At 36.3% G+C, this 17,178-nt stretch overlaps 1 protein-coding gene across 1 annotated transcript in view; it reads left to right on the plus strand.

Annotated features, from left to right (window-relative positions):
• The window catches only part of Adam10 (ADAM metallopeptidase domain 10), a 103,116-nt gene that overhangs the window by 37,244 nt on the left and 48,694 nt on the right, over window positions 1–17,178 (plus strand). Inside the window, exons 3-4 of the mRNA XM_050125616.1 lie at window positions 5,164–5,282; window positions 8,880–9,038. Coding sequence (XP_049981573.1) covers window positions 5,164–5,282; window positions 8,880–9,038 — 278 coding nt within the window. The remainder of the gene's footprint in view (window positions 1–5,163; window positions 5,283–8,879; window positions 9,039–17,178) is intronic.

Here is a 17,178-nt window from a genome sequence, read left to right on the forward strand (position 1 = left end):
CTTCCTTCCTTCCTTCCTTCCTTCCTTCCTTCCTTCCTTCCTTCCTTCCTTCCTTCCTTCCTTCCTTCCTTCCTTCCTTCCTTCCCTCCTTCCTGTTTTTCAAGACAGGATTTTTCTGTGTAGCTTTGGAGCTTGTCTTGGAACTTGCTCTATAGACCAGGTTGCCTTCAACTCAGAGTTCTGCCTGTCTCTGCCTTCCAAGTGCTGGGATTAAAGGCATGTATCATCACTGCCCAACTCCTCTTCTTATTCCTATTCTTCTTAACATTATTTTGGGTTTTGGGGTATTTTGTTTGTATTATACATTCATGTAGTACCCTGAGAGGCCAGAAGAGGCAGACCCTTTGGTACTGAAGTTATAGATGGTTGTGAGCTGCCATGTGGGTGCTAGGGATTGAAACTAGGTCTTCTGGAAGGGCAACCAGTGTTCTTGACTATTAAGCCATTACTTTTTATTGCTTTTATATCCTTCAGGACATTTGACATACATTTTGACACTGTCTCTCACATTAAAATTTTCTCTGCATAAATTTAGGGGGTTACATATGTATGTATTCATTAATATTCTTCATTTTTTAAAAATATATATTGACTGGGAAGTTGGCTTAGGGTAAGAGCATTTGTTCTTGCATGTCTAGGTTTGGTTCCCAGCCCCTACATGGTGGTTCAGACCATCTGTGATTCTAATTCTAGGGGATCCAGAGCCTTCTCTTAACTTCTGCATGTACCAGGCACAAACATGGTGCACAGGCGTACATGCAGGCAAAACATTCATATACATAAAACAATAAAATAAAAATCTAAAAACCTGTAATACACTTAATTATATTTTGCTATGATAAGACACTATAACTAAGGCAAACTCACTGTTTCAGAGGCAGGGAGTATGACAGCAGGCAGGCAGGCATGTGCAGGTGCAGTAGCTGAGGGCTCACATCTTTTCCACAAGTAGGAGACTGAGAGAGCTAACTGGGAATGGTAGGCACTTCTGAAACCTCAAAGATTATGCCTAGTGACACACTTCATTCAATAAGGCCACATCTCCTAATCCTTCACAAACAGTTTCATCAACTGGGCACCATGTATTCAAATATGTAAGCCTATTGGGGCTAGTCTCATTTAAGCTACCATATTTTTTTTTTCTTATTTTTTATTCCCCTTTAAAAACTTTTTGGTTTCATTAATTTTTTTTTGATTTTTTATTATTTGATTTTTTTCCCAGGTTTTTTGTTTGTTTCTTTTTGATAACCATTGTTTCTTTAACTTGATTGGTTGTTTCCAATCAGTTGTAGAGTGAATACTCTTTTTATTTTTAGTTTTTTAAGTCAGGGTCTTTTATGTTGCTCTGGATGTCCTGGAACTCACTGTATGGACCACGCTTGCTTCAAACTCAGAGATACTGACTCTGCCTCCTAAGTGCTGGAATTAGTGTCCTATCACACCCAGCTTTTTGGGATATTTTCTTGTGTTAATTAACAGTTTTCTTATTCTTTAGACACTAAATGAGTATTCAACAATTTAGTTAATTCAGGTTTGATAGTAACTGTGTGGAGCTAGTGTAGACTTCATAGCTTGATGGCTCATACCCACAAAGGTCCCTCCTCTAACCCTTCAGATACAGTGGTAAATTCTGAGCAATCTTTAGGTCTGACCAACCTGCTATAAATAAGGTGTGCTTGCAACTTCTTCCTAAAGTTAATTTTCAAGAATGGATCAAAGAACTTGAAACAGTTACCTTATTTTTTTTATTAAAATCATTTTATATATTTTGACCATGTTTTTTTTCCTTCCCCCAATTCCTTCTAGAGCCGTCTCACCTCCATAACTCACCCACCTTTATATTCTTTTTCTTTCTCTTTTAAAAACCAAACAAGAAAAAGGAAGAAAAAACAAGAAACAGAAACTCCTCAAAACCACAAAAACAAACATCCAAACAAGCAAAAGTCTAATAAGACCAAAAAAAAAAAAAAATGCCATAAACAATGTAAAATAAAAGTGGACAAAATTACCGTTGTGTTTGTTTTGTGTTAGCCAACTACTCCTGGGTTTAGGGCCTGCTCTGTAGTTAGTTAATATACCCAGTGAGACAGATTTTCTTTTTTGACAGTGAATATCTGTTGCAGATAGCTTTCTGGTTAGGGATAGGATCCTGTGTCCTCTTTCCCCTTTCACTACTGGGACCCTGCTTGGCTTGTGAATGCTACCACAGTTGCTGTGAGTTCATATGTGTATCAGTCCTATTGTGTCTGGAAGACATGACTTCATTGAACTCTTCCATTACTTCTGGCTCTTAAAAATCTTTCTGCAGGGCTGGAGAGATGGCTCAGTGGTTAAGAGCACTGCCTGCTCTTCCAAAGGTCCTGAGTTCAATTCCCGGCAACCACATGGTAGCTCACAACCATCTATAATGAGGTCTGCTGCCTTCTTCTGGCCTGCAGACATATAGACAGAATATTGTATACATAATAAATAAATATTTTAAAAAAATCTTTCTGCATCCTCTTATGCATAGATCCCTGAGCTCTGGGGGGATGGGCTTGATGAAAACATCCCGTTTGGACTGAGTGCTTCAGAGTCTCTCTGGATGTTGTCTAGTTGTAAATCTCTGTTAAATCTCATCTACTGCAAGAAGATGTTTCACTGATGATGATTAAACAAGGCTCTGATCTATGGGTATAATAAAATGACTCCTAATGATACTGGTAGGTTTTCTCCTAGTCCTGCGATCTACTCTCAGGTTTTTGGCCATTTTAGCAGTACCAGAAATGGGTTACATTTCATGGATTGGGCTTTAAATCCAATCAGAAAGTGGTTGGTTACTCCAATAGTATATGTACCAATATTCCACCACTCTGTCTTGCAGGCAGGTCACTGTTGTTAGTCACAGGGTTTGTAGTTGTGTGATATTGATGATTACCTTTCTCCTTTGATAACTGCAGAATACCTTCCACTACCATGGATGCTAGTCAGTAGAGGTAAAGTTTCTAGTTAGGTGCCAACTATTCTCCTTGTTCATTGATTTAAGTAAGTGTTGTCTTCAGCAGTAAGGCCACACCAACAGGTTAGCTTGGGGTTTCTGTGTGGCCCTTTGGCCAATAACTCAACAAGAAGCAGCCCATTTCTGGCACTGGAGGTTTTACTGATGGTATAAGATGTCTATATACTTATACTGATGGTATAAGATTGTCTCCCCTATTTGATGATTCATATATGCATCTATTTTAAGAAGCTTTTATAATAATAGAATTTCATATGGTTTTTCAGTGGCCTTTCAGTGTTGGTTGTCCTTCATCAATTATCATTGTTTACCCTTCTCTCCCATCCCCTTACCTATTTAATTTTTCTATTCCACTTTCCCCCTTGTCTCTCCATAACACTATATTCAGTTTCCTCTTTTTTGAGATTCTCTTTCCCATTAGTCCCTTACTGGGTACCTAACCTCTGTGCATTTTCAGATTGTAGCACATATATTGAAAGCTTCAAAGTGAATATTTACATGTAAGAGAAAATACACAATATTTGTCATTTGGGGTCTGGGTTACCTCACTTAGGATGATTTTTTTTCTAGCTCTATCCATTTACCTGCAGTTTTCACAATTAAATTTTTCTTAATGATTGAGTAATATTCCATTGTTTAAGTGTACTACATTTTCATTATTCATTCATCAGTTGATGGACATCTAAGCCATTTCGACTTTCTGGCTATTATGAATAGAGCAGTAATGAACATGGATGAAGAAGTATTTCTATAGTGGGATGTAGAGTCCTTTGTGTATATGCTCAATAGTGGTATAGCTGGATTTTGAGGTAGATTGATTCCCAGCTTCCTGAGGAACTGCCACACTGATTTCTATAGTGGCTGTACCAGTTTATAGTTGCACCAGCAGTGAATAAGTATTTCTTTTTCCCATATCCATACACATTCTTACCTATTTTCATTAGTGCAGGGAACAAACCCAGATAGCCCTTAAGAATGATAAGCAAGCCCTATATTTTTTTAGCCACACCCTGAGCCCTACAGTTTACTTACTAATAACAATTCATTTTAAAGGATACAACTTGGGAACAGCTAAATGGAAGAGATGCAAAGGACAGATGGAAGCATCGAGCTTCCATGTCCTTTATTACCTTTGCACCACTGCCATGTGCTAACCACCTGTGGATGCTCATCAGATTTCATTGTTTATGATAATGAAATGACCAAACATGGGACAGCTCAAATTGGACTGATCATCAGAAAGACTAAGTGACTGCGGGCTGAAATTTCAGTCCCAGAGATTACAGATGGTTATTAAATTTTATACAAACATTAAACAGTCCCTGATCAATTCATTCTGAGGCTGTATGGGGGTCCCATGTTCAGTCACCTCTTTATAGACATTGGTGTGATTGGAAATGGACTCTTTATTGGGAAAGAAAACACTCCTATTCGTCTGGAGATCCCAGAGTTTTAAGGGCTTTGCCACAGGAAATGGAGACAAAGGCCAGTTTGTTGTAGTCTATTGTACTAGAGGTCATTTCATTATATACAAGAATGCATATGAATTCTAGAAGAGTAATTCCTATACTAGAAGCCACTGCCACTGATTCTTTTGATCAGTTTTCTTAAGCAAATATTATTCCGCTTTTTTCATGTCACAGACGAATATAATGACTATGGTGCAAATTTGTAATGTGTTTTAAACGAAAAGTTTCCTTCCTTTTCTACTATTCAAACCGTGCTTGAGAAGATAAGCTGTAGCAGTCCACTTTGTTATATTTGTTATGAAGATCAGGGGTAGGAATCCTGTTGTGTGCAGACTTCTGTAGCAATTATGGAAGAAGTTAGTAATGAGAGTTAAGTTGTTGCCATTTACTCACATTTCCTGCAGGCCAAGCGTGTGCTACATTACATTATAATCTCTAATCCTTAAAGCAATTTTACAAGATAGGCAGAATTTATAATTTAATTTAGTTTTATTTTGAGACAAAGTATCATTTTATAGTCCCACCTGGCCTGGTGAGACTTCATATTTATAAAAATATATAAATATAAATATATATATATTTCCCAAATAGACAAATTGTGTGATATAGTCCTTGTTTTGTGCACTTTTTTTTTAACAGTAAAAGAAATCATTTAGGTTGGGTCCTTTTAATTTCTTTTCCTGTCTCATTTTGCAGACAATTCAACCTACGAATGAAGAGGGACACTTCCCTTTTTAGTGATGAATTTAAAGTAGAAACATCAAATAAAGTACTTGATTATGATACCTCTCATATTTACACTGGACATATTTATGGTAAGTTGGACCTTCATCAGACTTTCCTTTGATTTTTTTCTACAAAAGGCAGCATATATTATAAATATGGACAGATATTTAAGAAAAGGTTGCATAAATCATGAGAGGGAAGAAAGTGGCAGAGAAAGAATGTCTGGAAATCAATGTCATTTGATTGTCCAGAGTGTCAAGAATTCTAGAAGACTCTCAGATCCTTAAGATCTAGTCAAGGCTGCCGATCTGTTGGCCAGGGACCTTTTCCTTAAAGATACAGAGACAACTGAGAAAGCAATCCACTGCCTCTCTGGTTCCTTGTTCATCTTTGTACCTGGGGGTGAATTCTGGACAGGAGTAATGCACCTATGAGAAAGGGAACAAGAGGTTGGCCTCTGATCCCAGGTCAGTGCAATACTTATCACAAGATAGTCTAGAGGACTAGTCGTCTCTTGAGAAGGCCAGTCTTTCCCTAAGTACTTCTGTCCCTAATGCCCCTTGCTCAGATAGACCCTGTTAAAACTTATCTTAATGTATTTCCAACTTTGGTAAAACAAAAACAAACGAAACTCAAGATGTCCCTGACTGTTGGTGTATATCCCTTCTGCACGTTTCCATAGACTGGACCACCGCATGCAGCAATGACACAAGCTCCAGCAGAGATGAGAACTATACATAGTCACCGTCTCTCCTGTCTTTGAGCCCAGTATTCCCATGCCCAAGGCATGTAGGGAATTTTGTGGGTTTAAAAAATTAATTAAGGTAGTTAATTAAATTTTAAAAATTAACTAGTTTAGTTAATTAAATTCTTTTGTTTTCAAGACAAAACCTGAGGAAATAGAGCATATTATATAGGAAAATGGTCTTTGAAAACGAAGTCATTTATGAACCCACTTTACATGATGTTTAATAGTGAATTATATGTTGTGCTACTTCTGAAATCTATAACTCTTTGACTCTTGGTGCTTCCAAGTGGTAAGAGTTTCCAATTGTTTTAGCCACTTGTTTGTTTGTTTTTGAGACAATATCTTGTTGTGTAGTCTAGGCTGGCCTGGAACTAGCAATCCTCATACCTGTTTCCTAAGGGATAGGACTGCAGGCATGAACCCCCACATTCAGAATTTTCAAAAAAAGTTCAATGATTTTTATAACATTCTAATTTTTCAGGGAAGAAATTAACAGTGATTTCCAGGTTTTATTTAAATAATTTTTTAAAAAGATGAAAAAAAAATTGAAAAACCTAAAAGGAAACTGATAGTAGAGATCATTTTAGCATAAAACAATGTAATAAAATCACCTAAAAATAATTTCCCAGGCCCTTCCTTTCTAAAATCCATGTGTCTTTCTTGACACTTGTAACAAATAGCTCTCACCAATTTACAAAGTTGCTGGGAGGCACAGGCACATACTTAGCCCAACAGGAAGTTCATGTCAGCAAAGTGGGACAAACAGACAAGGAAGTCATATGGCTAAAGTAATTTAGTCTTCTAGGCTATTATAACTTTCCATTAATAATTACTAAAGACAGTACTCAATTATTGAGTTTGAGCAGTCAAAATTTTCTTCAGTAAATGAGGTTTTTTTTTTGCCCAAAGTTATAACATTTTGAAAAATTAAATGCTTAAAGAAGAGCTTTTAATTTTTTATTTTACTAGATGAATGAGACATTTTTATACTTACCTAAAAACTAACCCAAGTTACTAAATTTTAGGTTTTTTGCAGTCCTGTAATCATAGCCAAAGGAAAGTATTTTTCTGGCTGTTTTTAGTGTTCTCTTACTTTCTTTATCAGTTGTCTTACTGGGCAAACTCTTCCCTCTTTGGTAGGTAATGGTCATCAAAAGTAAAAATATAAGTGAGTTTGTAGAGAAACATGATGTCATTTAAAATATATATGTCTTGGAGGATTAGATTTGATGGCACGTACCTGTAGTTCTGGTACTCTGGAGGCATAGGCAAGAGGAGTATGAGTTCAGGACATAACATACAGTCTCAAACAAAAAATAACAAAACAAAACAAAAACAAAGAAATCTTAACAGCTTGTGATTAATTGAAAATCAACTAATGTTAACCTGTAACTTAGAAATTGTGAGAGACTGAATCTAGGGATATTTCACATGGGTAGAGTATTTACTTAGCATGCACCAGGGACAGGTGGCCTCAGAATTACAGAAAATCCTGAGTTGGGTCCAGTCTTGTCATTCCCTTTCCTTCCTTTTTCTTCTTTCATTTCTCCCTCTCCTTCTCTCTCCTCCCTTTTCTTCCCCATTGCCCTCCCCTCCCTTCTTCTTCCCTCTCCTTCCCTCACTTCCTAACCTATCCTACCTCTCTTCTATCTTTCTTCCCCCTTTCTTTCCTTACCTCTTCTCTACTTTACTCTCCTCTCTCTTTCCTTTCATCGCGTCTCCTTTTCTCTTCCTCCCCTCCTTGTAATGCTTGGGATTGAGCCCAGAAGATTTGTTTTTAGTGAAAGAAAAATTTTTAAAAAATAAAATTTTGGGTCTTGTAATTGTTGCTAATAGTGTTCAGAATTATTTCAAGTCCTATCCCAGTGTCATACCAAGCTTTGATAAATTTAACTTTAAATCCCATCTTTAAAGGCATGTGTCTGTAGTCTCAGCTATTTGGGAGGTTGAGGTAGGGGAAGTTTGAGGCCAACCTAAGCAACATAGTCAAGATGCTATCTCTAAACAAACCAGAATGGCTGGTGGTGGCTGTAGACATGGCTCAGAGGTAGAATGCTTGCCTAGCACATGGGAGGTCATGAATTCAGAACCCTCAGAGCAAACAAAGTGAAGCAAAGCAAAACAGTATGCTTCTATCTCATTTAATTTTAATACTTAGATTTTGTGATTATATTTAGATAGAACTAAAAGTACTCCCCTTTTTGCTGTTATTTCTCTCATTAGAGAATAGTGAGATAGTATTACCAATCTGTCCAATACCTTTTTTTAAAAGACAAAATGTCACTCATCTCCCAAGCTGACTTAATTTTCAGTATGCAGTTCATTTTCACTTGACATTGCAGGTTCCTGAGCAGTGGTAATGTAGATGTGAGACACTACATCTGGCTTTGTTGTCCAGCGTTTTAAACAAGGTTGTAGAAATGCTTTTGTTTAAATTATTACTTCTGAACTACTTGGCTTTTTTCTATTTAAAAATATATTTGTAAGATCTGTAGGTGACAACGAGGCCAAAAACTGTAGTGTCAAGCTAGAAAGTCCCTTTCACTTGTGACAAATCAGGAAAAGTTTCAAGAGATACTTTGAGTATCTTTACTCTGAAATACATAGTTTATTAAAGGTCTGCTTGCTTTTTCACAGTGTTAAGTTAATGTGCTGGTTATTGAGTTACTGCTGTCTGCATGTCTGTCTGTGCGAGGCGCTAGGATTTGACCATCATGACAGACATTCCGTTTTCATTGTTGAGTACATAACTGTCTGTTTCAACTATATACTGATTGCTATTCATACCTCAAAATAGCTTCATATATTTTGTGAAAACTAATTTTCCAGTACATTTTGTACTCAGAATATTTGCAAAAAAATGTAAGAATGACTTAAAAAAAAAAAGCAGAATGTGCAAGTTAGGAAAATTTCAAGAATTTGTTGCTTTTGTCAATAGGTGAAGAAGGAAGCTTTAGTCATGGGTCTGTCATTGATGGAAGATTTGAAGGTTTCATCAAGACTCGTGGCGGCACGTTTTATATTGAGCCAGCAGAGAGATATATTAAAGACCGGATTCTGCCGTTTCACTCTGTTATTTATCATGAAGATGATATTAGTAAGTACTCCCATTTTGTACCAGGTGATCTTTGCAAAGGCCTAGGAGTCCTCCTGACTATGCGGAGACAAGTGTAGCCTGAGCTATTTTCTTTCCTAAACTTATTCAGGTTAAACAACTAGAGCTTAATAAGCAGTCTCCATTTAGTAAATAAAGGTTCTATGTGGTGTGGCAGTTGTCAGCACAGGCCAGTCATCTCTGTTGATACAAAACAACTGATTCTGTTTGAACTGTGAATCAACCAAATCAACTTGAACTGGCAATCTAAGTTCTGGTATCAGCCGGTCTACTTAGTTACAACGTAACATCTGTGTCTGTGGCTTACTGAAGGAACAATGTCATATTTCTTATATCAATTTCTGTATGAATATTTGTGTAATATTATAGGATTTAAAAAATTTTTACATCCACTAAGTATTTCTTTTTAGAATCTTGAAACATTGACTTGACCACAGCTTGGTAAGACTCCAATCTTACCATGGATTTGTTGGGATAATTCTTTTTCTATGTTTAAGGATAGAAAATTCATTTAGATTTTATATTTAAATTCTGTCATTTTCTGTGTTTCCATGGTTATCCAATTGTGAGAATATGCCATTAAAATAACACAGAAACACATTCCTGTAATTTCTATGCATCTTGAATACTTTCCTTTCTTTTTAATGTATCTAGGCTAATTTTTCTAGTTTTGCCTGTTTTCTTGACTTGGCAGCTTCCTCCTGGTTTCATTCTTTTCTACAGATAGAAATTTATTATCCATAATTCATTCTCATGCTTAGTAATATGCTGGCAGAAGTGAATTATTTTGCTTTTTTTGCTCCATTAGCTCTGGCAGTTTCTGTACTTCTATTGACCAAACAGCCTGTTGATTCTGATGGGAGGATAGCCCAGGTTTACTTACAGATGTCCTTACTGTTGTTGCTTGCTGTCTCTTGAATTTATTAATACTGCTTGCTTGTGTTTTTAGTCATCCTTATTTGATACCTTTCCCATTTCACCTCCTAGTGTTCCAAGCCCTTATTATTTTTCTTTTGGCCACCAAGCTACAGCCCTCCTCCATAAGTAAGAATGTGGATTCCTTTGCTTTTTTTTCCTGCTGACAGAATTTTCCTTTACTGGTCTTGTGCTTTTCCTTAAGATTTTCTTATTAATTTAGTCTTTTTGCGGTTTTTATCTCCACTATCACAATGTATTGTTTTACAAATGCAAGTTCTGTGGTTTTTGCTTCTTTAATATTCAAGTAATACTTATCTGTGAAACAGAAAATTTCTAATAAAATGTTGACATCTGTTCCCTAGCAGGTGGCTTCAGACTTAAGTTAGGCCTTTCTGGATAAGGAAGTTGGGCAGAGTGATTGGATATGTTGCTGGTCCTCCCCGTGTTACTGTGGCTGTCCTGCTGTGTGCTTTTCTATTGCTGTCAGTGTCTTTGCTGTGCCTTTGTGCTTCTTACAACTCCTCAGATGGCTTCTCCCTCCTGTCAGTCTCTGGTGTACATAAGGCTCTGTGTTTTTCTTTACATTTACCTCTTGTTATGTCTTATTATAACTTCCAAATATCTTGTTTATGTCAACATTTCTTAGTAGATATCAGTAGTGGTTTTAAGATGTAGTACGTTTAAGATAATTTTGCTTATAACTTCTCTGTTAAGTGGAAATGTACTGATGTCAATATGTAAAAGTTTATAAAATGTTTTCATCACTTTTTACAATAAAATGAATTGGTTTTGTTCTCATGCAATGCATTTTAAACTTTATTCATATTAAAAACAGAGTTGTTGGAACAGGAGAGATGGTTTAGTGGATAAAAATGGTTGTAGCACAAGTGTGAAGGCTATCCCATTACCCACATAAAAGCCAGACAGGTGTAACAACAGCATCTGGGAGGTAGAGATGGAATTCCCAGAACAAGCTGGCTAGCTAGACTATCCAGAATTGGCGAGCTTCAGGTTCACCAGGAGACTTTGACTCATAAATAATGTAGAGAGCGATCAGGAAGACACTCAGTATCCAGTTTTGGCTATGACACACACACCTGTTACACATGCTTAACCCCCCCCCCCACAGATGTGTATCACACACAGAATAAAAACCACCTCTAGCAAGCATACCAAACAAAAATACAGAATTGGACTTACTTCTCTTGCAAACTGTAGTTTACTTATTCCCATTCTAGGGAATGGACATGTAAACTTACTTTTAGTTGACTCTGGGTATTGGTGGTCCTAAAAGAAGCAGCATTAGTAACAAGGGTAGTTGTTGTTTAATGTTGTTTGACACTGTATAAAATTCTTTATGTGTGTTAATTATTTCATCCTCATAGCTCTGTGAGGTATAGGCAAACGTATTATTCCTACTTTATAGGTGAGGAAAGGAAAACTTGGAGTCCTATCTGACTTATGGACACCATCTTCTGTACCATGTGCCCAGGGGAAGAAACTGTAAATCCTTATTATCTTTTGCTACTAGGATTTCTGGGGCTTTTCTGAAATCTGCACCCCTCAAATTACACATTTGCATCTATTGCTGTGTTCGACCAGAATCTTTTCTTTTTATTGTTTTTATTGAGCTATACATTTTCTCCACTTCCCTCACTCCCATTAGACCAAAATCTGTCCTCTTGCTGTTTTTTTAACTAATGAGAAGAAAGGGTATATTCTTTAATGCATGTTATTATTTCACATAATTATCTTACTGCCAGTAATTTATTTTCACAACTGAAGTGCTATATGATTGTTTATACTGTGGCTGTGTATAAGTGAACTTATATAAAGTTTTTTATTTGAATTTAGCTATGCTTTCTGAATACTGATTTTGGATCTCTTGGTATAGATGTCAATCCATGTAGAAAATGATGTTGTTGTTCAGGAGAACATTAGCTGATGCTTTTTCAGCAGAAACACTGAGTAGCCTCTCCAGGTACTTTGATACACACCTGGATGTGATGCTGCTCACTACATCAGGTACCAGCTCAAGAGTCATATATGCTCCGTTCTTTATTGCAGCAGTGAAAACACTCTCTCCTAGTATTACAGTTATGACAAGATACAAATATTTAGTTAAATACTTAGTTCTCTGCCTGCTTATTTTGAAGAAATAAGTTTATTTTGAAGAAACAGCAAAACCACTGTCTGGTAAACTCTTATAGTAATTTTGATATGTGTTCATCTTTGGAATGCTTGACTATTTCCCTCTTGGGGCCTTTCATGTACTCTGAGGCAAAGGTCTAAATCACTTTTTCTTATTATATTTTCATAATAATACTTAAACTCTGAATTAAAAACACCTTTTAATTAAGTGTATGAAGCTATGCAGAGAATGTTTGGTTTACTTTTCCATTTAGATTTATTTATTATCTATTTTCCTGCATATGGAATTTTGCCTGTGTCTCTTAGGAATGTCGGTGCCCCTGCTCTCAAGCATGTGTTAGCTATAGCTATGTGTACCTCTTCTTTTTCTTGTGTTTCAGTGAGAAGGCACATAATTTCATGAACTTAAAAATTAAGATACTTACAACTTTGTTTTACAATTTAAAGATGGAGACTTCATTCATGTAGAAGGTTTATTTGTGGAGGCTTCAGTATGTTGCTTTTAATACTTTTAAAATATCAGTTAGAAGTCAGATGTGGTGTCACACCATGCCTGTCAACTCAGCAAATGCTAGATGGAGGCAGGAGAATCAGAATTCAAAGTCATCTTCAGCAAGTGCAAGACCAGCCCAAGCTACATGAAAACATGTCTCAAACATCAAGCAAACAATCTGGACGGTGAATAAACAGGAATTAGTTAATTCCATATATGTTTTTGAAATTGTTGGCACAACTGAGTTTTATTGGTGACTATGCTTTCCTGGTCTTTTGTGTCACCATGAGATGGTGGTATCAGTGGGAGAAAAAATTGAATTAGGGATTACTAGCACTGTTAATATTTTATGATGTCAGATTGTAATGTCACTTTTATAACACAAATTTCTGAGGATTACCTTTAAAGTATTCTACTAGCCATACGTAGGGCTAGTGTGGAGTTTGGAAATCTTGCATTTATTGAGTTGTGACAAGCTAAGATAGACAAGTGATGGGAAATAGTGATGTTGGAACTTTGTGAGCAAGGGTATTAGTTATCTTTCTACTACATGATTTAATTTATAGCTTTTGTTTTGGTTTTAAATATTGAACACAGGCACAATAAAAGTATTTGGAACAAATATAAAATATTAGAGAATGTTTTTAACTTTCAAAATATTTTGTGTGTTGAGGCACACACAATCCTAGGCAGGTGTGATGGTTAGTGTTAGATAGATGGAGGTGATTTTTCGTTGTGTGTGTCCCCTCGCTCGCCTGGGGAGATATTTCTCCAACCGTTTTACAGGTGGAAAAATGGAGAAAACCAGAAAAATGGCAGTTATTTAAAAAGCTATAGTTAATTAGAAATCTAATTTAGTTAAAAATTAGATCAAAAGAAGCCAAGGGTATGAGGAACATCTGCAATATCAACACATAGGTGATGCAAGTTCTGAAGATTCCAATTTTGAAGTTCAGCCTGTTTTTTATAGGGAGTTCTGGCCAGCCAGGGCAACAGAACTATACCCTGTCTTAAAAAAAAAAACAAACCCAAAACAATAAAACAAAAACCAAATTACAACACACAAACAAAAATTTAAAAAGGCTTATTCAATCAGAAACTATACAAGTAGAACTTGTTAAGAAAATTTTAGATCAAGACCTTTTCTGATTTGTTACCATATATGTCTGTATGTATTTATATCTTTAATTATAAAATAAAGTATAGCTGTAGTCATCTATAATGCCTCATTTCAGAAGCATATGATTGTTTAAAAACATCAAAGATCTATCATAAAACAACTCTAGGAATTGACATTGAATTTTTTTTCTTCTGCGAACTGTTTCACTTTTCTATTTTACAGTATTTATTTTACAAAAGGAATAAATTAGTGGGCCTGATGGCTCACATCTGTAGCCTAGAATTCAGGAGACTGAGGCAGGAGGGTTGAGAATTTGAGGCCAGACTGGACTATATAGTGAGTTCCAGGATAGCCTGAAGTTTATAACAAGACTCCCGTCTTGAATAAATAAATAATATCAACAAGAAGAGCAGAAATTAACTTATTGTACAATCTAGATATTATAGTTGGGTATAATTTCAAGTGTAGTTTTCAGTACAATGTGGTGAAATGTTTGTGAACATTTGATTTGGTAGTAAGACTAAATTTAAAAGATCTTCAAATGTTACAACTGTTCATTTTAAAGATCAGTGTTTTCTTTTGGAGTATTGACAAGTAAGTTAATACAGCTCTGGGAAATAGTAGCACACATTGGTTTAAGCTTTCTGGAAGAGCAGGTGCCTTATGTGTTTTAGGCAAGTTCTGCTGGATCTTATTTTGATTGTGTCTTTTATAATAGTCTGTAATAACTGAAATTTAAAAAATACTTTTTGGAGAACTCACTTAGAAATTGTAGACGATTTCTAGTCATTGTTGGTAGCATGAAAACCAGTAGCAGGCTATTGAAGAGGTGTTTTGTTGTTTTGTTTTTTTAAATATATGTCTGCATGATAGATGTCTTTGAGAAAGAGACATAGAAACCAGCTGTTGAATGGAAAGATTAAATTCAGCTATATTGGTTTATGAATGTAAAACAGGAAATATTGTCTTAAAAAATACATCTTGAAGGTGAATTCTCACTTAGTGAAAGAATGTACACCAGGTGTGGTGACGTAAACCTTTAGTCCCAGCACTTGGGAGGCAGAGGCCGGTGGCCAGCTTCTGTGAGTTTGAGGCCAGCCTGGTTCACAGAGTGAGTTCCAGGACAGCCAGTGTTGTTACACAGAAGAAAAAGAAATCCTGTCTCAAAAAATAAAATAAAATAAAGTAAAAAATAAAAAAATGAAATAAAACAAAAATCTAATACTGTAACTTACTGAGAGTGGAACAAACCCAGGAATCCTTAGTTGAATTTAGTTTCCTGGGGTTTGTGACGTTGAATTTGAACCTTAAGACTAGCTGTCTCCTCTAGACTGCCAGAGAAAAAGAGTCTGTGATTACAGGAACTGTTACCAGCTTGCAACAATATTTTTTTTTTTTTACTTGCTACAGCTTGTGAACTTGAGAAAAGAAAAGAAAAAACAAAAACAAAAAACATGAGCCAAATATTGGCTTTGTTTTAGAGGCACCCACTTACAGCTGTGGACAGGTGTGCCATCCCAAGTAGCAAAGATGAACATACTGTGTTTCAGTTGTAAATTTTACAATTCACAGGTTCTCTGTTAGTTTTGTGCTGCTACTTCAGATTTAAAAGAAAAAGAAAAGAAAAGAAAAGAAAAAACTTTTAGAGGAAGGATTTAGTTTATCTTTTGTTCTGGAGTTCAGTCAATGGTTTGTCCTGTTACTTTGGGCCTCTGGTGGCAACAGAGAATGTATCATGGTGAGGAGTCTGTGAATACTGTTTACCTTATGTCCTCTGGGAATCCAGAGAGACAGTGACAGGAAAGGCCTTGGATGATACTTCTTCAGTGCTTGCTTTTAGTGACCTAATTCCTGCTAGGTTTTTTCCACTGCCTTTGAGCATAATAGGTGGCCAGGCCTTCAGCAAATACTTCTTTAGCAAGTTTAACGATTACTTCATTTCTTAATTTACATTATTTGAATGGCTGATCTTCTCTTTAGGTCACTGTACACAGTGGTGGATTACTGCAAAGTTCCATCCTTTTAAATTTCAGAATCTAGTGATTCTGTTTATAATTGGTCACAATACAACAGCATTTTCCCTGTTGTTCTGATTCCCATGAGCCTCCCTGCCAACCCTAGCCCTTTGTTCCAAAAGCCAGAGTAAGGAAGGACGTGCTTGAGTCGGCTCTCTCACCTGTTTCCTGGGAGAAGAGTGACATGTGTGCTGCTCTTTCCACCTTCCCCATGTCTCCTGAACTGGGAGTGGGCTTGGTGAGAAAAGGGGCCCTGTCCGTTGGAATTGAAGAGAAGCATTTGGAGTCCTTCCCTACCTTCACATTCTTCATCCTTTCTTCTCTTGGTCCTTGCTATTTGGGAAACTTTGGAATAAATGGAAATTTTCTTAGTTAAGGAACATGTCCCATGATATGGCAATAGTTTTCATATAATTATCTGTCTGTGGAGTTATTGTATTTTAAATTCAGTTCATATTAAGGATTGCATTATTTGATTGGATTTGTTGATCAATAGCTTATTATCAGATTTTAGAACTGCTTTTGTCTATTAGAGAGCTATGGTGAACCCTAGACCTTAATTAACTACATAGAGGTGCTGAAGTGGGTGTTTTGTGACTGGTGGTACGGGCCAGATAACTCAAACTGTAAATATCCTGCCTTAGCAGAGTGGATAATTGAAAGTCAACTACTTACTTCCTCTCTTAGGTGGTGCCGTAGTGTACGTGTGTATATGTGTATGTGTTATTTATATTTGTGCTTCCTACAACAAAACAAAAGCAAGCGGCTTGTATGCAGAAGAACTGGAGAAAAGGCAAGAACTCTAAAGCCATCTTTGTTTTAAACTGGCTAATGTTCTCCACTCATTGCTCATTCTTTTGAAAGAATCGCTGTTTGGCCTTTTCAGGGAACCGCAGTGCATCCTATGATTTTGCATCTCAATGGGGGCTTATTCATTAGTTGAACAAAGGCTTTTTCTAGAAATGAGGATTATATTGTTAGTAATTTTAGAGAGAAAATGTCATTGTCCTTTTTTGTAGTTAATGTGGTAGCCAGGGAAAATAGTCTCTTAGAAATTTTAGAAGTATACAGAAAAATTTTTGTGCTTGGCCTTTGTCCTTTTCCTGTCATGAAAATTTTGTGCTGACAGAATTTGAATAATATAACAGTGTTTTGTTGCAGAATTTGAAATATATAACAGTGTTTTGTTGCTTTGGAATTTTACTTTTACCCTAAAAAGATTTCAGAATAATTTATGTCTTTATCTTACATAAAATATAATTTACAGAGCCAGGCGCTAGTGGTGCACTTGAGAGGCAGAGACAGGTGAATTTCTGTGAGTTCGAGGCCAGCCTGGTCTACCTGAGCTAGTTCCAGGACAACTAGGGGTGTTACACAGAGAAACCATGTCTCAAAAAAACCAACCAAACAAAAAAAAAAAAATAT

The sequence above is a fragment of the Alexandromys fortis genome, unplaced genomic scaffold (genome assembly GCF_014885135.2).
Source record: "Alexandromys fortis isolate MF-2015 unplaced genomic scaffold, M_Fortis_MF-2015_v1.1 scaffold_22, whole genome shotgun sequence".
Taxonomy (NCBI): Eukaryota; Metazoa; Chordata; class Mammalia; order Rodentia; family Cricetidae; genus Alexandromys; species Alexandromys fortis.